The sequence below is a fragment of the Lontra canadensis genome, unplaced genomic scaffold, assembly GCF_010015895.1.
Source record: "Lontra canadensis isolate GAN:19392208 unplaced genomic scaffold, GSC_riverotter_1.0 scaffold58, whole genome shotgun sequence".
Taxonomy (NCBI): domain Eukaryota; kingdom Metazoa; phylum Chordata; class Mammalia; order Carnivora; family Mustelidae; genus Lontra; species Lontra canadensis.
The window spans coordinates 8,474,257-8,500,125 of NW_022631052.1; the positions used below are offsets into that span (position 1 = coordinate 8,474,257).

General features: G+C 39.3%; 1 protein-coding gene across 3 annotated transcripts in view; it reads right to left on the reverse strand.

Annotated features, from left to right (window-relative positions):
* ATP2A2 (ATPase sarcoplasmic/endoplasmic reticulum Ca2+ transporting 2) overlaps nucleotides 1–25,869 on the reverse strand; it is a 59,160-nt gene that overhangs the window by 26,206 nt on the left and 7,085 nt on the right. For all 3 annotated transcript variants that reach the window (XR_004384860.1, XM_032876319.1, XM_032876320.1), the window contains 2 exons: nucleotides 24,689–24,793; nucleotides 19,979–20,117 (listed from right to left, as the gene is read on the reverse strand). Coding sequence is in view for 2 of the 3 variants with exons in the window: in XM_032876319.1 (XP_032732210.1) it covers nucleotides 19,979–20,117; nucleotides 24,689–24,793 (244 nt within the window). In the remaining variant the exon portion in view is untranslated. The remainder of the gene's footprint in view (nucleotides 1–19,978; nucleotides 20,118–24,688; nucleotides 24,794–25,869) is intronic.

Consider the following 25,869-nt stretch of genomic DNA (forward strand, 5'->3'; position numbering starts at 1 on the left):
AATAATACTGAACACATACATATCAGTACCAAAGCAACTGGACATTAAAGTAAGTGTACAACAACTTTCCCTGACTTTCTGAAAGGTATGGTAGTTTTCCAAGTTTGATACTAGGGAGAGCTAAAAATTAGAACAGGTACATTCTCTCCTCGAACTGCATATAGTTTTTCTTTTTAAAGAGGGAGTTGGGGGGTGGTGGGAGAGGCAGAGGGAGAATCTTAAGCAGGCTCCGTGCCCAGCATGGAGCCCTGAGATTACGACCTCAGCCAAAATCAAGAGTCAGATGCTTAAATGACTGAGCCACCCATGCACCGCTACATATAGTATTTTTAAGTCAAATGTTCATTTTCCATGATTACACACTGAATTTTAACGGTCACTGGTTATATATAAACTGGCAAAATAGCCATACTGTCCAAGTAGATTCCTTTGGTAAGCCCTCTATTTAGCTCTGATTTTTGTGCAATTCAGAGCTTTGGAGTGTAGGAAGAGTAGGATTTGCTTTTTGAGCTCCAGTTCATTAAATAGCCCTGTAATCTAACTAGGAAGTGTGGTCACAAAACAGCCCAGAAACAGACTGTGAGTGTATAATCTCAAGAGGCAAAATTCATCCTTGCATTTCACTGCAGGGACACATTAGGTTAAGGTGAAATTCCTGCTGGAAATGCTTATGCAATGAACAGCAATACTCCCCAACTGAATAAACGAGAACCTTCCACTTTAATTCTGCTCCTACTACAATCAACCTGTATGAAACTTCAGAGACCTACAACAGCTAAAATGCCCCATCAAGATGAAAATTTGAAACAATTTAAAAATTTTTACTGTATTATTTCTGGATGTCATAATTAACTTGATCACGCATGATCTTGAACATGAAAAGAATACAAGATTCAACGATGAACCTATGACCTCAAATGGAAAATTTACTTGAAAATGTTTCTTATTGTCACAGGTGCCAAAAATTGCTAATATGGCACAGAGGTCCCAATGATCTTTAAGTACTAAGACACTTTCGCACTCCAACAACTGATCACATACCAGCATTTTAAAAGCAGAACATGTGGGGTGCCTGGGTGGCTCGGTCGGTTAAGTGTCTGCCTTCAGCTTAGGTCATGATCCCAAGGGTCCTGGGATCAAACCCTGTCAAGCTCTCTGCTCAGTGGGAGCCTTCTTCTCCCTCTCCCTCCATCTCCCCCTGCTTGTGTGTGATCTCTCTCTGACAAATTAAAACAACAACAACAACAAACCATTTCATTTAAAAAAATTTTTGAGAAAGAGAGAGTGCACTTGGAGGGGGGAAGCGGCAGAGGTAGAGGAAGAAGCAGACTCCCCGCTGAGCAGGAAGCCCGACATGGGGCTCAATCCCAGGACCCTGGGATCATGACCTGAGCTGAAGGTAGATGCTTAAATGACTGATCCACCCAGGTGCCCAGAACATTTCATTTTATATTGAAAGTTGAATCCTGTTATGTAAGCCCTAGCATGTACTCTCATATACCTACATTTAAAGCCAATCTAATATTCAAACTGAGGATAAACTACAAGTAGACTTAAAAGAAGTATCTTGGCATTTATTTTGCTGTGTTTCACTGGAAGCTCAAATGATTTAAAATAGGTAGAATGTATCTTTGAGGCAATAAATACCAAGGTTAAATTTCTTTCCTGGGTAACACAGACAACATATTAGCTATTAGTTTAAGGTAGTACCAATTTACTACGTATATGCATTAAAAATTGTATTTCCACTGGCATTATGAAAAAAACAGCTACTTTCCCCCTAACGTTTCCCCCTAACGTTTTTTTTGTTTTTAAAGATTTTATTTACTTACTTGAGAGAGAGAGAGTGAGAGAGAGAGCATGAGAGGGGAGAGGGGTCAGAGGAAGAAGCAGACCCCATGCAGAGCAGGGAGCCTGATGCAGGACTCAATCCCGGGACTCCAGGATCATGACCTGGGCTAAAGGCAGTTGCTCAACCAACTGAGCCGCCCAGGTGTCCCTAAAAGGTTTTTTAAGATTTTATTTTTAAGCAATGTCTATGCCCAATATGGGAATCGAACTCACAACTCTGACAAGAGTTGTACACTCTACTGATTGAGCCAGCCAGGAGCCCCTACCCCAAAGGTCTATTTTATTTTAAATATATGAAATATATTAAATAATTTCTTTGCTGTACAGAAATTATATGGATACACATTTAACTGTTGGCCAAATATTTAGGAATGACTTAGATGTGAAATGCTAGCAGAACAAATGACCTGGGAAGCCCTTAAAAAAAATTGACCTCAAAGATTTTCTCAACTTTTCTTCCATCTGACAAACAGCAATTTTGTCAACTTAACTGGGAGGCAATTAAATATTTGAGAGTTAAAAAAAAAAATCATCTGGGAGCTGTTTAGAAACCATACAATCTCAGGGCCTGCTCTTCAAGAATCTGGTTCAATGCATTTGGGGTTGGGTCTAGAAATCCACCTTTTGAAAAGTTCTCCAAACACAAATAATACAAGAAACAACAACCACCAAGTCTAATAATGGATTATAGATCCCATGAAGGGCTTGTTTAGAACAGCCTGTTTACTTTGTGCTGTTTTTCAAGTGCCAAGTATGCCAGCTCCACGCCAAGAACACCTTGAGAAATTTATTACCTTTAAGTCTTAGGGGGTACCTGGGTGGCTCATTTGATTAAGTATCCTGGCTCTTCATTTTAGCACAGGTCATGACCTCAGAGTTGTCGGACTGAGCCCCATCTCGGGCTCTGTGATCAGCAAGGAGTTAGCCTGAGATTCTCTCCCCCTCCCTCTGTCCCTCCCACTGCTCACTTGCAAAGGTGCCTGCTCTCTCTCAAAGTTTTATGTATGTTTCCATTTGTAACTGATCTCTGTGAGAAAGCAGCATAAATCCATAAAGAATCATCAATCCAAACTGGTCTTAAAAATTGCTATGTTCTAGTATTCTCTTAGCTAGAAACACCCTCACATCATCTTGATCAACCTATGTCCTCATTTTAGTTAGGTAACTAAAGCTCGAAGTAAAAATGGTCTTACCTAAGGAACTTCAAAGAAGGAAAGACTTCTTTTAACCTACAGTGTGACTCTGCTTTGTGTTTTTTGTAAGTCAATTTAGGAATGAATCTATTAGGAAGCACACTCTAAGGAAGGAAAAGATTCATCAGATTCAATGGATACTTTTCAAACTAAGGCATAATTTTCTTTTGTCTGCAGGCTTCTATGAATTTCAGACAGAGGGCTTTGTGAGTGAGGAGCAGGCAGTGCTGTTCCTGATGACTGCACCCAGTAATATTTCCCTGATGGGGCATGTCAATGCCCTTAGGGCAAGTGGTAGTGGAAAATTCTTACTCTTGCCAAGGGGATGCTCTGCAATTTTTTCCTCTGAAATTTTTTCCCCTATCTCTTGGGTTCTGGTGGCGTAATAAAAGAATAAACTCTATTATAAATACCTTCCATTTGTTTAACATCTGACACTTTCCAAATTCAGCTCTTGACCTCCTAAGTCCATAAATTCTAACCTGCTACCACAATAGGGATTCCCACTCTGAACAAAATATGCTAGGTCACCAAGAATGGAAGTAAAAGTCAAAGGAAATTACTCTGCCACATTTTAGAAATGAACACAAGCATTATCTTTCTTTCTTTTTTTTTAAAGATTTTATTTATTTATTTGACAGAGATCACAAGTAGGCAGAGAGGCAGGCAGAGAGAGAGAGAATAGGAAGCAGGCTCCCCGCTGAGCAGAGAGCCCGACGCAGGGCTCGATCCCATGACCTGGGATCATGACCTGAGCCGAAGGCAGAGGCTTTAACCCACTGAGCCACCCAGGTGCCCCGAACACAAGCATTATCTTTTTTTTTTTTTAAAGATTTTATTTATTTATTTGACAGACAGAGATCACAAGCAGGCAGAGAGGCAAGCAGAGAGGGGTGGGGGAAAGCAGGCTCCCTGCTGAGCAGAGCCCAATGTGGGGCTCGATCCCAGGACCCTGAGATCATGACCCGAGCCGAAGGCACAGGCTTAACCCACTGAGCCACCCAGGCGCCCCCACACAAGCATTATCTTAAAACCTGGGAAAGAATGTTTGTAAGCCATGGTACTTAAACTATGTTACATCATTATGTCAAAAATAAATACTAATGGGGGCGCCTGGCTGGCTCAGTTGGTAGAGCATGTCTTCTTGATCATCGGGTCATGAGTTCAAGCCCCTGCTGGATGTAGAGATTACTCAAAAAAAACTAAATAAACTTAAAAATGAATAAATGAATGAATACTGATGGTTAAAATCAGCATTACTTAGAAAAGGCCTTAAAAAATAATTTTATATAGAGAGAGCACATGCATGTTGGGGGTAGGGGAGGGATGTAGGGGCAGAGGAATAGAGAATCTTAAACAGATTTCACACAAGCACAGAGCCTGACCCAGGACTCGATCTCACGACCCTGAGATTAAGACCTGAGCTGAAACTAAGAGTTGGATGCTTAATCTACTGTGTGACCCAGGTGCCCCAAAGACAAGGCCTTTTTATGAACTGGTAATATGTAGGGGAAAAAATATCCACTGTGACAAATTCTACCAGCTATTCAAGTCTTTTCTAAGGAATAACTATATATAAGACAGAAATTACCTCCTAAATACCACTATTGTTTTTTATTTTAAATGGCTCCTAGGAAAAGTAAGCTGTAATAGAATTAACCTAAATTACTGAAACATTTAACTATGACTCAAACATTTTCATTATGTTTCCGATTTGAGTCACAGATTTTTATAGTCAGGCAGAGTGAATGAAATTCCTTACTTGAGAAGCCCACTTGCCTACTTTTCTCCAGGCCTCAGAGTGAGCTGGGAACGAATATCACAAACTGCTATAACACACCAAAGTTTGCTCCCAGTCCATTTTTTAGGAGTATTACCCATGAGAAGACTCCTCTTTCAAAAATGCAAATATTAAAAAAAAAAAAAAAAGATCAAATGTAATACTTTTTTTTTTTTTAAGATTTTATTTGACAGAGAGAGATAAATCACAAGCAGGCAGAGAGGCAGGCAGAGAGAGGGGGAAGCAGGCTCCCTGATGAGAGGAATCCTACATGGGGCTCAATCCCAGGACCCTGAGATCATGACCTGAGCCAAGGCAGAGGCTTAACTCACTGAGCCACCCAGGCGCCCCAAAGAGCAAATGTAATACTCTTATTTAAAATGTTTCAATATGGGCACCTGGGTGGCTCAGTGGGTTAAGCCTCTGCCTTCGGCTCAGGTCATGATCTCAGGGTCCTGGGATCGAGTTCTGCATCGGGCTCTCTGCTCAGCGGGGAGCCTGCTTCCCCCCTCTCTCTCTCTGCCTGCTTTTCTGCCTGCTTATGATTTATCTCTCTCTGTCAAATAAATAAATAAAATTTTAAAAATAAGATAAAATAAAATGTTTCAATAGCTTCTTCCTCCCAAAACTGAGATCAAGTTAGGATCTTCACCGTGGTTTACAGGACCTCCTAGGACCCGGCTCCTGCTTGCTTCTTACCACAATCCCCATCCTCTAACACAACACAATGGTTTCCAGTTCCTCAAAGCTCTGAGTCTTCACACACCCTCTTCTCCTTCACCCCAACCACACCACAGCAAGGCTTTCCCTGGACTCCCACTTGAAGCTGCTATTCCTTTTGATGTACCCACAGAGAGCTGTCCTTTCCTTTCCCAAAGCTCTCACATCACGTGCTCAGTAAGTCTCCTACTCAGTGGCTGCTCATTTCCTAGCCCCGAGCACTGTGATAGTGCACAGTGGGCACCAGATAAAATATCTGTCAACAAATGAAGTACCTGCATACATTATCTCCTTTTAATAAACAAGCATCACAGACTTATGATTCTCAAGTTGAAGAACTTCACAAAGAGAAGAACAATGAAAAGAGGACCAAAGAGATCTCAGACTTGGTTGAGCTGAATGAGGCAACAGTGGCTGTTACTGAAATTCTACATTTAGACTATCACCAAAAAAAACCCCACGTACGCTAGCAGAGATTGGAGATATAGGGGAAAGAGCACATCCAAGAGCAGGGCTTTAGCTGGTAAGGCAATGAAGATTGCCAAAGAAGTGTCCTTAGACTATTAGAGCAGAAAAGCATCTAGAATATCAACCAGACTCCACTGACATAACAGCATTTAAGGCTGGGCACCAAAGAAAACCATCAAGATAGTAAAGGGTTTGAAAATAATTACATGGGGCGCCTGGGTGGCTCCATGGGTTAAAGCCTCTGCCTTCAGCTCAGGTCATGATCCCAGGGTCCTGGGATCGAGCCCCATGGCGGGCTCTCTGCTCAGCAGGGAGCCTGCTTCCCTTCCCCCTCCCTCCCTCTGCCTGCCTCTCTGCCTGCTTGTGATCTCCATCTGTCAAATAAATAAAATCTTAAAAAAAAAAAAAAAAAGAAAGAAAGAAAGAAAAGAATTACATGAACAGCTGAAAGAGCTAAAACTAACTTGGAAATTAAAATTTTAGCATGGGGCGCCTGGGTGGCTCAGATGGTTGAGAGTCTGCCTTCAGCTCGGGTTATGATCTCCAGGTCCTGGGAGAGCCCAAGTCGGGCTCCCAGCCCAGCAGGGAATCTGCTTCTCCCTCTCCTTCTGCCTCTCTCTCTCTCAAATGAACAAATACAATCTTTTTAAAAAAATAATAAAATTTTAGCATACACTACACTGTTAGCACTCGAATCACAACTGCCTCATTCGCCCAGACAAGCTGCTGCTGCTCCAGCTGCTAGTCGTTTAAGCTCCCCTCTGATTCTAAGGGCCTTGAGTTTACCTTCCTTCACGTACCTCACAGGCTATCATGGCAGGAAGACTCAAACTTCTGTGTGACTAAAAAAGTGAAACACTAACATACACAACAGATGACTATATTTTAGCTCTTAATGAGGAATATTTTATAACAAAATGAACTAAAAATGGCACAGCTTGTCCCGAAGAGCCAAGTTTCCAGTGGCTGGAGGTGTAAGGTAACCGCTCATGAGATGCTGCAGAAGGAGCCCATCACTAAGTAGGCTTACAGCGCACAGTACCCACCATACCCACCAGCACTTTTCTCAGTACTACAAAAGCAAAGCCTGCTTTTAAAAAGGTGAAACCTGTTCCTCAGTCCCCTTATCCAAATAGATACCAGCTGTTAACATCTTCTCTCCTAGGCATTTCTCTATGGATAACACGTATTAAAACTTCACTGAAATAGAAATCACAAACCTTTAACATTAATATATACTCATGCTTTTTTAATGGCTACATAGTGCTAACACCCTCTAAAATTTGGGGAATGCTTGCTTATTCCATACCAAGCACTTCCATAAGGGCTTTATGGGTTATTAACAACCTTCACAATTCTAAGAAAGGTGTGATTATCTTCATTCCCAGTTTACAGATGTGAAGTGAGGCACACAGAGCAAACTTGCTCCAGGTCACAGCACTTATAGCTATACTACATACTAAATCAGTCACCATTTTCATGGCCATCTAGGCATTTATTTTTCCTATTACACTGTTACATGCTAACATCTTTGCATACTGAGATTACTTCCGGAAGACAGATTCATAGAAGCAAAATTTTCCCCAAAACATACTCCCACCAAATTTATTTCCTGCCATTTCTTCATTCTCAATCTTGTATTTTTTTGAGCACTGGAATACTTTATTTTTCAAAATTCTTTTATCTTCAAGATCAAAGTTATTTTACATTTTTACATAGTCAAATTTGGTGCTCTTGGAAGTTCTGTATCACACTTAGGAAACGGCTTCCCGATACAACACGGTTTCTTCCAATTTCCAAAATCTTAATCAGAGTGACATGGATAGAGATGGTACTTACTGGTACTGTGACTACCTCTGAGTCATGGGGCATAGGGAGGAGGTAATTACAGGAAATCAGGAAATGCCAGCCCCAGGAGATTTAGGTGAGGCTTCAAGATCAACTAGTCCATCGTGATCTGATGGTCAGGGGAGACCTGCCTGAGTTCCTTGTTTCCCAGGTTCTTAAAGTTTTAACTACATTAACTGATGAATGAAGGGACCTAGGTCTCAAAACTCTCTGCTTCTAATACATCTGGACTGATTTCTGTAAGACTATTTGCTCTTCTGCTTATGTACAAGTTCTTAAGATTAAGAACTTAACATCTGTGATTCTGAAACAGACCTATGACTTACAGGAACACTTGGGATAATGATTTCTACACTATCTGGACGCAGAGGCTCAGACCTACACCTCCAGCTAGCTCCATTCTTCTTCTCACTGCAAAACAACTCCATATGGGGGAAAAGTCAAGACAGCAAACCTGCTCCCCACCTTATTTGGTCATACATTTTTGCTTCTACTTCTCTGATCCATGTTTATCATTTTGGAGCATTTGGGTTTTTTTTTTTTTCTTTTTTTTGGGGGGGTGGTAAGTAAGCCCCAACGTGGGGGTTTAAACTCATGATCTCAAGGTCAAGAGTCTCTATCAACTGAGCTGAACCAGTCAGGCACCCCATGTTTATCATTTTAGAAACAAGAAAAACCTATTTAACAATGTTCCAGCAATACTATGTAAATTGCTTAACAATATTTAACTTAATTACACCACTTAATTGTACGTCTTTCTCCCTCTCCCCAGTTTTATTGAGAGCAACATATAACACAGTATAAGCTTAAGGTGTGTAACAATGATCTGATATATGTATAAACTGCAAAATGATTACTACAATTAGTTAATATCCATCAGCTCATAGTTATAATTTTTTTCCTTGTGATATGAGCTTTTAGCAACTTTCAAATATACCACATAGTATTGTTAACCAAAGTCCATCATGCTTGACATTACATCTCCTGGATATCTGTCTTATAACTGGAATTCTGTACCTTCTGACCACCTCCACCCAATTCCCTCTCCTCGATGTCCCTGGCAAACACCAATCTGATCTCTAAGAGCTTTTGTTTTTTTTTTAGATTCTACATGTAAGTGGGATCACACAATATGTGCTTTTCTTTGACTTATTTCACTTAACATAACATCTTCAAGGTCCATCCATGTTGCAAATGACATGATATCCTTTTTTATGGCTGAGTAATATTCCACTGCACATATATAACACATTTCTTCACCCATTCATCCATCAACAGACATTTAGGTTGTTTCCATGTCTTGCCTATTGTAAATAGCACTACAAGTAACATGGGGATACAGATATTTCTTTGGGGTAGTGATTTCCTTTCCTTCAGATATATACCCAGAAATGGAATTGCTGGATCATACGGAGTATGTACTCCTTAAAAACCAAATAGCTAGATCCTGACATGAATTTCTGGGAAGAAGGACAAATGAAACCACCCTGAAATTGCATGCAAGATTTTAACGTGTCTTTGGGGGAGAGAATTCATCAATTCTCAAAGGGACTGTGATCTAGAAATGATTAAGAACTACTGCACTAGAAGGGCGCCTGGTTGGCTCAGAAGGTTAAGCCTCTGCCTTTGGCTCAGGTCATGATCTCAGGGTCCTGGGATTGAGCCCCGTGTCAGACTCCCTGCTCAGCAGGGAGCCTGCTTCCCCACCCTACCACCTGCTTATGATCTGTCAAATAAATAAATAAAATCTTAAAAAAAAAAAAAAAAAAAAAAAAAGAACTACTGCACTAGAGCTCCGTTTCCCAAAGTGTGGTCCATCTGGGAGCCTGACAAAGTGCCAATCAGATCCTATTCCAGACCTATAGAAGCAAAATCTGGACAGTAACAAAACCCCCATGCCCATGATGTCAGAGAAACACTGCTCTAAGCAGCTGGCCAGATTTGAAGTCCTATTTTATCTGTTTTTAAAAGAGCATTCAAGGGGGCCCCTGGATGGCTCAGCAAATTAATGGTCTGACTCTTGATTTCAGCTTGGTCATGATCCCAGAGTCGTCAGATGGAGCCCCAAGTCAGGCTCTGCGCTTGGCATGAAGTCTGCTTGAGATTTTCTCCCTCTCCCAATGCCCCCTGCTCAAGTAGTGCACACCCATGCTCTCTCTCTCTCTCAAATAAATAAAAATAAAAACTTTAAAAGAGCCCGCAAGATAAGAATAATCTTTACATTTTTAAAGGCTTAATAAATATATAGGTACACATACATATTTTTCTACAGATACTGGGGCCCACAGAGCCTCAAATATTTACTAAAAGGCTCTGTGTACGTACACACACACACACACACACACACACACGCACACACACAGTTTGCAAACCTCTCTGCTCTATAGCACAGAACTGATATCTTCGGTATTTGTTTTAGGGTTTAGGGAGCTTGACAGTTACGGATTAAAGTGTCTGCTGACTGTTCAGACTGCTCCAATCCTTTTCTTCCTAAAAGCAAAAGTACACCTGGACTCATGGCCCCAGTTAACAAATGATAAGGCCATATTATCAGAATCAGACATCTTTTAGAGTCAGAAAGCTCCTTAAAAAAAGTCTACTCTAATTACTCAATTCTGCAGAGGTTAAGCTGTCCAGTATCATACAGAATTGGAATAATAATCCGGGTTCTTCAGTCAAACAGTCACCTTTGTATTTTACAACTTTGTCTTTCCTTTCTCTCAACTGCTTGGAAACACCGCTCCACAGGTTACTAATTTCCATTATTGCAAGATGACTATCAAAAGTGAAACTTTGGGGCACCTGGGTGGCTCAGTGGGTTGAACCTCTGCCTTCGCCTCAGGTCATGATCATAGGGTCCTAGGATGGAGCCCTCCATCACATCTGCAGGGAGCCTGCTTCCCTCCCCCCTCCCCTCTGCCTGCCTCTTTGCCTACTTGTGATCTCTGTCTGTCAAATAAATAAACAAAATCTTAAAAAAAAAAAAAAAAAAAAAAGTGAAACTTTTCGGGCGCATGAGTGGCTCAGTGGCTTAAGCCTCTGCCTTCAGCCCAGGTCATGATCTCAGGGTCTTGGGATCGAGCCCAGCATCGGGCTCTCTGATCGGCAGAGAGCCTGCTTCTCCCATCCTCTCTCTGCCTGCCTCTCTACTTGTGATCTCTCCATCAAATAAACAAATAAAATCTTAAAAAAAAAAAAAAAAAAAAAAAAAAGTGAAACTTTTATTCCTTTAATAGTTGCCAAGTTTAAGAATTAGTCTTTTTATTAACTAAATCCCAAAACTGCTGGCTCTACTTACTGCACATTTACTTTTCATTTTAGAAAAAAAAAAAAAAAAAATCTCTTTAGAAGCTAAAGCAAATGCAATTTTATGTTAAGACTGTCGTTTCTATCACTTACGTAATCTTTTTTTTTATTTTAAAAGATTTTATTTATTTATCTAGGCATACACTGGAACCCTAGGCATACACTGGAACCCCCAAATTTCTGAAGTGATGACTTTAAGGACTACCACACTTGACTGACTTTGATAAGATTAGAAGATAATCCAGAAAACTTAAAATATGGATGTTCATTTCTCATAAAATTATACTTGATTTTACTAATTTTGGTTTCTATCCATCCAAATATTTTCCTGGCATTAATACAAAAGTACTGTGGCTTCAGACAAAAACATAGGTAACTATTTTTGTATTTTTACTTGCCAAGGCAGTTTTATTTGGCTCCTATATTCTAGGTTTACACAGCATTTGCTATGCATGCTTACACAATGTCTCCTTGGAAAGGTTATTAGCTGGTATAGCAGCACCTGAAATTTAACTTCCTCAATCCCTACATCTCCCCCTCAAAAAACCTCTTGGTTCAGCCTAGCCTTCAGAAAATTCAGCAAAACTACTCTACAGCTATCCAAAAGCTAACAAAAAGGACTTTATCACCTGAATTTAAGAGATAAACCCTATATCCAAAAATATGGCTACAAAAAGGTCTTTCTGCAAGTATCCAAATAGTAACTCCACACTCGCTATCACCTCCCAAACAGTTCACAATATTCTCCAGTTTTTCAATTCGTCAAAGAACTCCCTTAAGCTTAATTTCATAATTTAAGTGAAAATATAAAAGTCACCACATCTAAAAACACAGATTGGGGACGCCTGGGTGGCTCAGTGGGTTAAAGCCTCTGCCTTCAGCTCAGGTCATGATCCCAGGGTAGTAGAATCGAGCCCCAAATCGGGCTCTCTGCTCAGTGGGGAGCCTGCTTCCTCCCCTCTCTGCCTGCCTCTCTGCCTACTTGTGATCTCTGTCTGTCAAATAAACAAACAAAATCTTAAAAAAAATAAAATAAATAAAAGCATAGATTGTGCTATTTATTCCTCCAGGCTATGTAGAGAGTAAGACTGACAAGAAATAATTTAGACCTACACTTAAAATTCAAGTTTGTTTCTACGGTTCACAGAACTGAATTATTGGGCTAAATGCCAAATGGCAGAGTCCATCAGATTACTAATCCTGATAAAAATAGATGATAAAAAGCCTCGACATGTACAATTTTAATGTTTTATTAAATAAATGCTTATTTATCTGGCTCAGGTTAAGCAGTCACAGTATGTTTTTCCAAAAAGGTTCCATATATCCTTGCACATGTTTTAGGATTACGTGTTACCCAATTCAGTGACCCAATAGTTCTAGTAATTCAGCAAAATTATCATTTCTAATTTGGATATAAATATACAACCACCATGAAAAGTCACCAAATAGACCAAACAACAATATATTGACAACCTAAAAATTAAATTGTCAATCTGGCTTCAACATGATAAGAGCCATCTACAAAAGCCACAGCTAACATCAGACTTCATGATAAAAAAGACTATGCTTACCCCCTATGATCAGAAACAAGACAAGGATGTCTGCTCTTGCCACTTCTATTCAATAGTCTACTGGAAATTCTATCAAGGGCAATTAACATGATCTTATTTATAAAAAATCTGAAGAAGGACTCTTGAAGAACTAGTAAGATTCCAGCAAGATTGCAAGGTTTAAAAATCAACAGACAAAAATCAATTGCATTTCTATACACTAGCAAAGAATAATCTAAAAATGAAATAGAGAAAACAAACCCAATTACACATAGCTCCCAAACAAAAACATAAAGTACTTATGAACAAGAGAAATACAAGACTTATACACTGTAAACAACAGAAGGCTAAAATAAAAGACCTACACTGAAAAAATAAAATAAAAGACTTAAGTGGAAAGATACCCTACATTATCACCCAAGTGGCATTTTCTTGCACTGAAGATTTAATGTTGTTAATGGCCATATTCCCCCAAATGATCTATACAATCAACATTACTCTTTATCAAGATCCCACATTTTTGTTTTGTTTTGGAGAAATTAGCAAGCTAATCTTAAAATTTATATGGGAATGCAAAGGACCCAGTATACTCTAAAGCATGAAGAAAAACAACAAAGTAGAGAGGACACAAACACAATGACGTCAACACTTACTACACAAAGCTTCAGTAACCAAGACCGTGTGGTGTTGGCCCAAGGATAGACACACAGATCAATGGAATAATAGTCCATTTGTAGTGGAAAATGTGGTCAATTGATTTTTGACAAGGGAGCCAGGACAATTCAATGAATAAGTCTTTTCAACAAATGGTGCTCAGACAACTGGATATCCCAATGCAAAAGAAGGAAGCCCAACCCCTACACACCTCACACCACATATAAAAACCTTCGTGACTGGGCGCCTGCGTGGCTCAGTTGGTTGAGTGACTGCCTTCGGCTCAGGTCATGATCCCGGACTTCCAGGATCTCGTCCCGCATTGGGCTCCCAGCTCCTTGGGGAGTCCACTTCTCCCTGTGACCTTCTCCTTTCTCATGCTCTCTCTCACTCATTCTCTCTCAAATAAATAAATAAAATCTTTAAAAAAAAAAACAAACCTTCGTGACCTTAGATAAGGCAACAGTACCTTAGGATATCAAAAGCACAAGCAACAAAAGAAAAAAACTGACAAATGGGACTTGATCAAAATCAAAAATGTTTATGCTACAAAGGACACCAAGAAAGTAAAAAAGAAAACCTACAGAATGGGAAACATTCTTGGAAACCATATCTGATATAGGATATGTAAAAAAAAACAAATAACAACAACAACAACAAAAACCCCTTACATATCACTAAGAAGACAAATAACCCAATTTAAATGGATAAGGATTTGAAAAGACATTTCTCCAAAGACAACACACTAACAGAAAACAGTACAAGATGCTCATTAGGAAATTAGGGAAAATAACACTTAATGGCTAAAATTAGAAAATAAAGATAAGGGGCGCCTGGGTGGCTCAGTGGGTTAAGGCCTCTGCCTTCGGCTCTGGTCACGATCCCAGATTCCTGGGATCGAGCCCCGCATCGGGCTCTTTGCTCAGCGGAGAGCCTGCTTCCCTTCCTCTCTCTGCCTGCTTCTCTGCCTACTTGTGTCTCTGTCTGTCAAATAAATAAATAAAATCTTAAAAAAAAAAAAAAAAAAGGAAAAGAAAAGAAAGATAATAACAAGTGTTGGTGAGAATGTGGAGAAACTGGAACTTGAATGCTGCTGTTGGAAATGGAAAATAATGCAACTACTTCACATAAGTCACTCAAAATGTTAAACAGAGTAGTCCTATGCCCCAGCAATTCCATGGCTAAGGGTGTACCTAAGAGAGTAAAAGCGTATGTTTACACATAAACTTGTACACGAATACTCACAGTAGCATTATTCATCATGGCCAAAAGGGGAAAACAACCCAAATATTGGTAAACTGATGAGTAGATAAATATAATGTGGTACACCCAAATAATGGGATATTCAGCCAAAAAAGCAATGAGATACATTATACACACGAATGAAATATGGGACCGATGCTACATTGATGAATTCTGAAAAATAGTATGCCAGGTGAAAAAGGCAGTCTCAAAAGGTCATATACTGTATGGTCCCATTTATAGGCAATATTCAGAAAAATTGTGGCTGCTGGGGCCTAGGGGCAAGAGGCAGGGGGAATGATTGCTAATAGGTAGAGGGTTTCTTTTTTAGGGGATAGAAATGTTCTGAAATTAGACAGTGATCATAATTACCTAACTCTGAATATACTAAAAACCACTCAATTGTACACTTTAAAAGAGTAAATGTTAAGACATGTGAATTATATCTCAATAAGTTGCTTAAAAAAAATTGTGACCTGTGTGTCTAACAAATCAAAATATAACTGATAAGACCTGCTGTGTGTACACTAAGTACACAGTACATTCTCTAGCAAATGAGCTACAGTTGAAGACAGAAGCAATAAGTCACAAAGACTCCGCCTCCTCAACTGTCAAGTGTGAATGACAGCACACATACACAGAGTGTGCTCCCCCGGTGAAGAACCAAACATTTGTAACCAGTCACAGTATCTGCCGCACACTCCAAGTTTAGCTATTATTGTATGTGTGCATATAGACTTCCACTTATCTGCTCTGCACAGAAGCTGCACAATACCCATGTTTCTATTAGCTGAACCTACCACATACTTCTTTATTATTCAATAAGACTGTCACATCCCCCCAAGAAGATTACGATGGTCAGTGTGACAGTTCTGCCCTTAAGGAGCTCACTGCCTACTGGTAGGACAACAGTATTTAACAACATGTTTGCATTTATCTAAAACTAGATACCACCTCTGTTCTGCATCCCTCAGAATGGCCAAAATTCAAGAAGAGTAGTATACAAGAGTCCAATGTGCAAGCACTGCACATGCTTTAACAATTCGTGTACAGTGGGGAGACTAGGAAGGAAAAAGTGTTAAACTATTAGAACTGCTTGCACTCCCCACAAAGGTTTCCGAAAGAGGTGAAAGCCGAATGGGTCTAAATGTGTTTATTGCTTAAAATAGTTACTAGTAAGTCTATTCACGCAAGAGGAGGGATTTAGACTCATCTTTCAATATTAAAATGATTGTTTTTTGAACAGTAAAAGAAAGGGAGTAGTTGCCAGAAGCTGGAGAAGGGGGAAAAGGGAAAATGGGAAGAGGTGATCAGTTGAAGAAAACAAAAAAGAGTTCTGGAGATGGATGGATGGTCTGGAGATGATCACACAACAATGTGAATGTGCTTAATGCCACGGGACTGTACACTTAAAAACAGTCAAAATGATAAACTTTATACTCTGTGTATTCTACCACAACATATGCAAATAAGGGTACTCCAGGAAACTGGAAATCTTAGGTCACACACACTGAACCAATCATTAAATTTGTCCTTCCTAAGCCACCAAACATATACAAACATACAAAACATTAGATTATAGGAAACAGAATTTCACAATGGGCAAGAAAAGTCAGGTAGATTAGGACTATAAACAAAGCCTTGCCACTGTGAGATCTGTGCACTGGGCAAGTTAATAAATTACATAAAGTTTAACTTCCCAAAAAAGGTCAGGAAAGTTCGGTGGTACTGAAAACTGAAAACAGAGGCCTGCATGGCTGGACCATAGAGAAAGGCATGAGATGAAATCACAGAAGCAAGGAGGAGCCATATGAAGCAAGGTCTTTTAGGTGAAAAGCATTTTATATTTCAGGTGTAATCAGGAAGCCACTGAAGAATTTTGGCAGATAAGTAAACAACAGGACCTTTAGGAAACTGCTCTGGCTGCTACGTGGAGAAAAGACTGAAAGAGACAAAGGAATCCAGAGCACAGTAAGGACACGTCCAAGGACAGTCCCAGTGTGAGCTGGTGACTGAGAAAACAGAAATTCACAAATTTGGGTTTGGGGTTTGTTTTCAAGACAAATGGTCTTAGAAACAGATAATGAGAAGGAAGGACCAAGATGACTCCAAGCTTCTCTCAGCTAATTAGGTGGTCAGAATGACCTACTGACACAGGAAAGCCTGGAGAGCAACCAGATTGAGAAGAAAAGACAGATCAAAAGAGTAGCTGGCCTTTAGCTCTTCAAAAGGGAAGACGCCTCCAGGGTCAAGGTTGCAGCTCCCTCAGACGCTGTTTACCACTGCCATCTACTGATGCAAACTCAGGACAAACGCTTAGATGGTAATTTCTCTAAAAAAATTTTTTTAAAGATTTTATTTATTTATTTGACAGAGATCACAAGTAGGCAGAGAGGCAGGCAGAGAGAGAGAGGGGGAAGCAGGCTCCCTGCTGAGCAGAGAGCCTGACAGACGCAGAGCTCGATCCCAGGACGCTGGGATCATGACCTGAGCCAAAGGCAGAGGCCTTAACCCACTGAGCCACCCAGGTGCCCCTTCTCTAACTTTTCATGCAGACTCAATATACTGAAGTAGCCTAACTAGCATAAAAATTCTTAAAATATTTCTTATGTGTGAGGCTAAAGAGTATATATTACCAGATTAAGCTGGAGAAATGGAAAACATAAGAAGTCAAATGGAATCTCATACACAAATTCAGGTGACATTATCAGCCTCTGCAACTCTCACATACATACTTCTGGGAAGACAAACCACCTTCATCTGAGGTTTCTTCCTCAATTACCAGCACCTTCACCATCCAGTCACCTAAACCAGAAAACCTGCCAGTGGCTTCGATTCTACATCCCAAGCCCCGTCTGCTCCATACAACCATCTGTTATTAAAACCTGGCGCTCTGCATTGAAATTTGAGACTCACCTGTCAAACTACAAAGGCCATAATTTCATGCCCAAGGGAGATTCAATTATTTTGGGATGGGACATGGTAAAAACTTTAAAGGGCACCCCCAGATGATTCTGATGTGCACCTCTGCTTAAGAACCACTATTCATACACTCAAAATCCTTCCATCATCATTCTTAATGCTACTGCTCTCATTATCTCTTGTTTCATCACCTCTGGCCTAGACTATCAAATGACCTAGCTCTAGCCTTTCCCTTTCTGACCTATTTTCACAGTCAGAATTCCCTAATTCTTATTTTTGCTATAAAATCCATTGTGACAAATGGTAAAAACTGAATGAGGTTTGCCTCTGAATGAGATTAGACAAGTTTTGTATCTATTTCCTGATTCTGATCATTGTATTGAACTTGTACTAAGAGAATGCCCTTCATTTTATAAATACTCAAGTATTTAGGATTAAAGAGGCATCATGGCTGTGATATACTCTCAAATAGTTCAGACAAAAATATATGAATGTATAGATATCGACTGCAAGAGGGTAACACACATGATAAAACGTTAACACTTTGAGAATCTGGATAAAGGGTACGTGGGAACTGTTACTATTCTTATAATATTCTTATGTCAAAGTTAGTTTAAAAAATGGATTTTTTAAAAAAATACAATCCTGTAAATATAGATATTTTTTAAGATTTTATTATTTGACAGAAAAAAAAAAACCAGAGTGAGCACAAGCATGGGGAGTGGGAGAGGGAGAAACAGGCTCCCCACTGAGCAGAGAGCCTACCCCGGGGTTCGATCTTATGACCCTAGGATCATGACCTGAGCCAAAGGCAGACACTTAACTGAGCCACGCAGGCGCCCCTGTATTTTCTCATCCTTATGATTTTAATAACATTTTCTTTTCTCTAGCTTACTTACAGTATATAAAACATAAACATACAGAACATGTCTTAACTATGTTCTGTAAAAGGTCAACAGTAGGGGCGCCTGGATGGCTCAGTGGGTTATACTCTGCCTTTGGCTCAGGTCAGGATCTCATGATTCTGAGATCAAGCCCCACATCAGGCTCTGCTCAGCAGGGGGCCTGCTTCCCCATCCCCCTTCTCTGCCTGCCTCTCTGCCTACTTGTGATCTCTCTGTCAAATAAATAAATAAATGAAATCCTTTAAAAAAAAAAAAAAGGTCAACAGTAGTCTACTAGTAGTTAAGTTTTTGGGAAGTCATAAGTTACACATGCCCCAACTCCTGCACTGTTCAAGGGTCAACTGGTAAGTATTCGGAGCTCGGCGAGCTGTGAAAATCCATGACAATGTGAATGATCTGATAATTCTTCAGCAAAAAGACTAGACTGTTCTGTTTCTGAGCATTCAGGCCTACCTAAAAAGATGGCACTGATCTTGAGCAATGAAGATACAAAACTCCTTTAAGATCTGTGGAGAGCTCTGGCCCTGCATTTGATTCACAAACTCTTTGAAGGTCTTTGAAGCGGAGACCCCTGGCTCTGTGTTATGTAGAAGTATTTTATTTATTTATTTATTTTTAAAAAGATTTTATTTATTTATTTGACAGACAGAGATCACAGGTAGGCAGAGAGGCAGGCAGAGAGAGAGGAAGGGAAACAGGCTCCCTGCTGAACAGAGAGCCTGATGCAGGGCTCGATCCCAGGATCCTGGGATCACGACCTGAGCGGAAGGCAGAGGCTTTAACCCACTGAGCCACCCAGGCGCCCCCAATGTAGAAGTATTTTAAAGCAGAGCTTTTTAGAGCCAGGAAATTACCCTTGACCATCCACTTAATTTGATAGTTACAAGTATGACTAAACATTTGTGTCAAGAATCAAAACGGGGGAAAAAAAAAAACCCAAAAAACTATGTATCCTTTAACTAGTGTTCCTTTTTTTTTTTTTTTTTTTAAGATTTTTATTTATTTGACAGAGAGGGAGACAGCGAGAGAGGGAACACAAGCAGGGGGAGTGAGAGAAGTAGGCTTCCCACTGAGCATGGTACTCGATGCAGGACTCTATTCCAGGACTTTGGGATTATGACCGGAAACGGAGGCAGACACTTAACGACTGAGCCACACAGGTGCCCCTTAACTAGTATTCTAAATTGCTCACTACAACTAATTGTCAAATAGAGATTGAGTTCATTATTTCACTAGTGCTAGTATACTACCATGGACCAAAAGTAGTAGGTACAATAGTTCAAAACACTTTTGTTTTAAACAAACAAATTTTATCAACACAAGGGGAGGTGCCAAACACCTAGAAATATACAGAAAATTTGATTTGTTTGGAAGACACCAAAACCTGTTAATATAATTGATGCATAGAAGCAAAATTTTTAAAATATTTAAGTATGAGCTTTGAGAAGAGGACTGCGTTCAGATACACAATCAAGAATAAAATAATAAAATAGAATAAAGAGAACAAAATAAAATTTAAAAATGAGAAATTCAACTCACCCGCAATTTCTACAATATCCCCAGGAACTATGTCTTTAGCTTTAATCCGTTGGACACTCTTTCTGTCCTGTCGGTATACTTTGCCCATTTCAGGCTCATATTCCTTAAGGGCTTCGATTGCATTCTCAGCATTTCTTTCCTATAAAAAAGAGGATAGTCAACACACACTTGCCGTTGCAAATTAGTATTTTAGGCCAAGAAATCAAATTTTAGAGTTCTAAACTTTAAGAAAAAGACACAAAAGATACACATTGATACTTATAAACAATTCACATATGATGATAAACACTAGGCTCTTACAATTTTGTGCTAAGAAATGAAGAATTAAGCACCCTAACAGGCCTAAACAGGGAATAAAATCCTAATAGAAAAAGCAGTTACAGAATCTGCTGTCCCCAAGCCCACTGTGTAGCACTGCTTTCACCTCCAGCCACAGCCACACCACTGAAAATTGATCCTGTCGCACATGAAAGGTGATGGTCTGGGGCTGGACTGCCTAGGTTCACTCCAGGCTTTTCCACTTAACGATGTGATTATGCAGGAGTTACACAACACACCGGTTTGGTACCTACAAAACCTGGACACCAATGCTACCGCCTCAAGGGCTATGAGGATTTACAAACTATTTACACTATGTTTCAGCACATAATACATACTATGAGTGATGAATTAAGAAAATCAAGTTACATCTCACAAATTCTAGGAAATCTTTCTGCAGTAGTCAAGACTAATAAATGGGTGGAATCTCATCAGAGAACTGCTAGTCCTGGAATGCCTGGGTGGCTGAGTCATTTGAAATGTCCAACTTTTTTTAAAGATTCGTTTATTTTGAGGGAGAGTATGCACATGCAGATGTATGGGTGGCAAGGGCAGACAGAGAGGGAAAGAGAACCTAAAGCAGCAGATGAGTGCAGAGCCCGAGGTGGGGCTAGAATTCATGACCCTGAGATCATGACCTGAGCTGAAGCCAAGAGTCAGACACTTAACTGACTGAGCCACCCAGGTGCCCCAAGCAGCTGACCCTTGAGTTCAGCTCAGGTCATGATCCCAGGGCTGTGAAACTGCACCATGTTGGGCTCTGCACTGGGCATGGACCCTGATTAGGTTTCCCTCTATCCCCTTCCACCTCCCCACTAAAAAAAAACAAAAAAACCCCATAACATATATACTATATTTACTATAATACTGTATATGAACATGTCAAATCCTAGTCACAAATAGCTTTTCTTTCCAAATTTTGAGATGAAAGATGTAGAAATCAACATGTTTAAAAAAAAAAAAAGGCTATAGGAAAGTCCTTTAAGAAAAAAAAAAAGAAAGAAAGGGAAAGAAAAAGAAAAGTAGCACATGTGCCAAATTTGTCTTCCCTCCTTTCGGAGAGTAAGCAATTAGAAGTCAAGGAACAAATCTACACCGTGCGTGCCCAGGAGACGTCACTCAATGCACAAAGGATTCATTTCTCTCACTTCTCATTTTTTGCCCTCTGATATAAAGCTCAATTTAACCTTTGCCTGGGTAGAATTTATGCACAATACTACATGATTTCATTTTTTTTTAAAAGATTTTTATTTATTTGAGACAGAGCAAGAGAAAGAGCACAAGCAGGGTAGAGGGGCAGAGGGAAAGGAAGAAGCAGACTCCCCGCTTAGCAGGAAGCCCAATGCAGTGCTCAATCCCAGGACCCAGAGAACACAATCCCAGCTAAAGGCAGATGTTTAACTGACTGAGACACCCAGGCATCCCTGTGATCTCATTTTTTACCTTAGTGTAAGATTTATGGTCTGTCGCAAAAAAATCCTAAAACCTGCTTAAAGTGAAGTTAGAGGACTTAAAACTGAAAGCTAATAGCATGAGTCTCACTTTAAATGTTTACATCCCTGAAAAAGTATAGAATATTTTAAATTTGGGAAACTCATGATAAAAATAATTTCAACCCCATATCGGATCTGCTTGAAGAAAACCTGTATAACAGGTATTAACAGAAATACTAGAATATTTAATTCTAATTAAATGCCTCTGCTATAAGGTCCTTATGTTCAAATGCTACTGATACTGTAAAAGAATAAATTCTCAGCACTGCTGATACTCGATCAGTCAAATTTGAAACCACTTTTTTCATAGGACTACCTCTCCCATTTGTTACTTGTAGCAGTTTTAATTCCTTTTCTCCCTCTTCAAGGTCATGTCAGGTAGAGTTTAACTAGACTGCTCAAGGTTAAGAAATATCCCAGGAGCACTGTATTTTACTTCTACTCAAAATTAGCAAAAGTATATTTAAATTAGACGCATGAAAATTATCTCAGACCCCAAGGACAAAAATGCCAATTAAAATTACTTTAAAAGTCGTCCCCTCAAATGATCAAAAGGAACATTTAGAAAGTAGGGGTGGGAAAGGAAAACAAATGATCACATATTCAAATAGGTTATATCAAGTGCTCACTTCAGCAGCATATATACTAAAATTAGAACAATTTTTGGTTTCTATGATTCTCGGTGACAATCACTTGTCACCTTCTTTAATGACACTGGTCAGCATCATGTGCCCCCCCCACCTCCAATTACTACCTTACGCTATACTTATAATTTCTCTTCCAGAAGGCAGTAATTCTTTAGTATTGCTCACACCATTCTGTATACCACGTAAATGAAATTAAGACATAAGAATGTTGTTTTTTAAATGAAAATAAATATAAAAGTCCTATGAATGGGGCACCTGGGTGGCTAAGTGGGTTAAAGCCTCTGCCTTCAGCTCAGATCATGATCCCAGGGACCTGGGATTGAGCCCAGCATCAGGCTCTCTGCTCAGTAGGGAGCCTGCTTCCCCCTCTCTCTCTGCCTACTTGTGATCTCTGTCTGTCAAATAAATAAATAAATAAATAAATAAATAAATAAATAAATAAAAGTCCTATGAAAACTGCTATAAGTTTTTACTTTAGAATTTGGATCAGCCTGGGTCTGGATTCAAGTCCCAGATACTCTGTACTACCTGTATGGCCTTTAAGAAGTCAGTTGATCACTCTGAACCTCAATGTCACACCTGTCAAGTGGGAGTATCATTTGCCCCATAAGATCACTATAACAATGAAATGGGAATGTACATAAAGTATCTACCTTGTAACTAGCATAAATTATTTAATAGGAAAATATACATTACTGCTTGAGAAGGACAATCAAATGCTCCATTATTGTCTCTTTTGCCTATACTATTGACAAGAGGATTACTTCTACTTAAACAATTTTAAAAAAAATAAAGAGAAATATAGCACAATAAAATGTTCTTCTAAGCAGACCATCTTTCTTTCCTTCTTCTTTTTTTTTTTAAAGATTTTATTTATTTGACAGTCAGAGACCACAAGCAGGCAGAGAGGCAGGCGGGAGTGTGGGGGGGAAGCAGGCTCTCTGCTGAGCAGAGTCCTACATGGGGCTCGATCCCAGGACCCTGAGATCATGACCCGAGCCAAAGGCAGAGGCTTAACCCACTGAGCCACCCAGGCGCCCCGGATTTCATGTTTATTAGTAAGATCAGAAGTTTACAATTTTTTAAAAAAGATTTACTTATTTATTTTAGAAAGAGAGAGTGTAAGTGCGTGTGTGGTGAGGATTAAAGGCAGAGGGAGAGGAAGAACCGCAAGCAGATTCCCTGCTGAGTCAGGAGCCTGATATGGGGCTGGATCTCATGACCTGGGCCAATATCAAGAGTTGACTCCTTAAATGACTGAGCCACCCAGGCTCCCCATAAGTTTACAATTCTAATAGGACTAAGTATGCTTATAAAATGTTTCCACTTTAAGAATGTGGATGCACTCTATTTTAGTCCTCAAAGGGGTGATTATACCATATTTAAGTATCAATACTCAAGATGAATCTGAAGTGTTAGTCTCCATCTGTTAAAATATATATATATATAAAAAAAAAATCATGGGGCGCCTGTGTGGCTCAGTGGGTTATTGCCTATGGCTCAGGCCATGGTCTCAGGGTCCTGGGATCGAACCCCGAACCCTGCATTGAGCTCTCTGCTCAGCAGGGAGCCTGTTTCCTCCTCTCTCTCTGCCTGCCTCTCCGCCTACTTGTGATCTCTGTCAAATAAATAAATAAAATCTTAGGGGGGAAAAAAAAAAAACCCAAACAGATCAATAGTCCTAGGAAAGTAAAAAAGTTAAAGTCCTCTAAACTAGATATATACAGAATAGCAATTACATGAAGGGGGGTGGGTAGGAATCCTATTATGCTTCTGTAAACTGGCTTTCATTCTGTGAGTCAGAAAGTCCTGGGCAACAGAAGGAAAACAGGGGTATGCTATTAAGGGAAAACAATTTTTACAGCTAAATACAATAAATAAATAAATAAATAAATAAATATTTTTAAAAATCCAAGGAGAATAAAAATGACATCGGATTTATGAAACTTTTCACAGGAAGCAGCTAGGAAATAAAAAGGCAGATACTGGTTCTCTAACGTCCTGGTTTTCCTCAAATAGCTTCTCTCATCCATTATTCTTAACTCTACGCTACCATGAAGGATGAGCAATTTTAGCATAATCATGCAGAAGAGGTCTAAAATGTTGCCATTAAATAAACAGACAAAAGAAAAACCACAGGTAGATTTTTCAACGATATTTCTAGTCAATAGATCGGGAGGAAAAACAGATTAACCCAATTTAAATCACTTATATAAACTGCTAAGCTCTAGCGCTGCAGAATTTTTGCTTACCTGCCACACACCCACAATTGCATTGGCTACTAATATAAGTAAAATTACAAAGGGTTCTACAAAGGCTGTTATTGTTTCTTCACCTTCTTCAAACCAAGCCAAAACCTAAAAAAGAAATGGCATGTGTTAGAACTGTAACGTGTTTTTAGGCTTAGCGCCACCTGACAACAAAAGTGGTGGGCACTAAAGGAACTGCAATACACAAACTCTTCTTACCATCTCTAGAAACAAATGGTGGCAAAATGTAATGACAGCAACAACCAGTTTATTATGTCCCTTGTTCAGAGTAATTCTTGAGAAATCAGAATTATACAACTTCTTACTATTCTTCAAAAGCTAACTTAATATTTCACATACTAATTGTTTTAAAATCTAAATAAAATACTTTCGGGGAAATAAAACCCATTCATTTTACATGGATATATTCAGAAGAAATAAAACTTACATTCTCCATTTTGTTAAAGGAAAAGGCAATCATCTACAACTTTGCTGGGTTGCTTAATATTCCTACCAAATAATACTAATAGGTATAAATTAATTGTAAAAATCACTTGATCATGGACTCCATATTATAGAGTACTGATAGCACCCCAGTTATTCTCAATGGTATCACTATAAGTCATCTCAAAATTACTCAAGGTTGTTCTGCAGTAAGGAATGTGTTTTGAAGGTTATCCTCCATATGACATGTAATCTAGCAACACAGCACTTCAGAGAAGACAGTAGTCCACAAATATTATTTATATCTAGATACAGAACACTGCCCCAAGGAAAATGAGCAGAAAATGAATTTTATTGTGGTTCTCTTGTAGCTTTTACATCCTGACAAGGTTATGGTTGTGTGAGCTAGAAATTAAACTTCATAACTGAGCAAACTTAAGTTGATAAGAGAACCCAAGAAATGAATCATTAAGAATGATAAAGAACATGGTAGAACAGCTATCTAAATAGTTAAAACCGACTTTTTGTGAAAAACTGCCTATCCAGAAAGGATGTCAAATATATCCAATGATTCAATCTGGGAGATACGATTTGCCTTTGTTTTTTAGCATTGCTTAAAATGTCTGTATATTTCACAAAAAAAATTTTCTTTAAAAGACTGATTTAATAAACAATGAAAGCACTGGTTTTGATACTTTTTAATACAACCAGATATGACTCATGGCAATAATGAAACCATC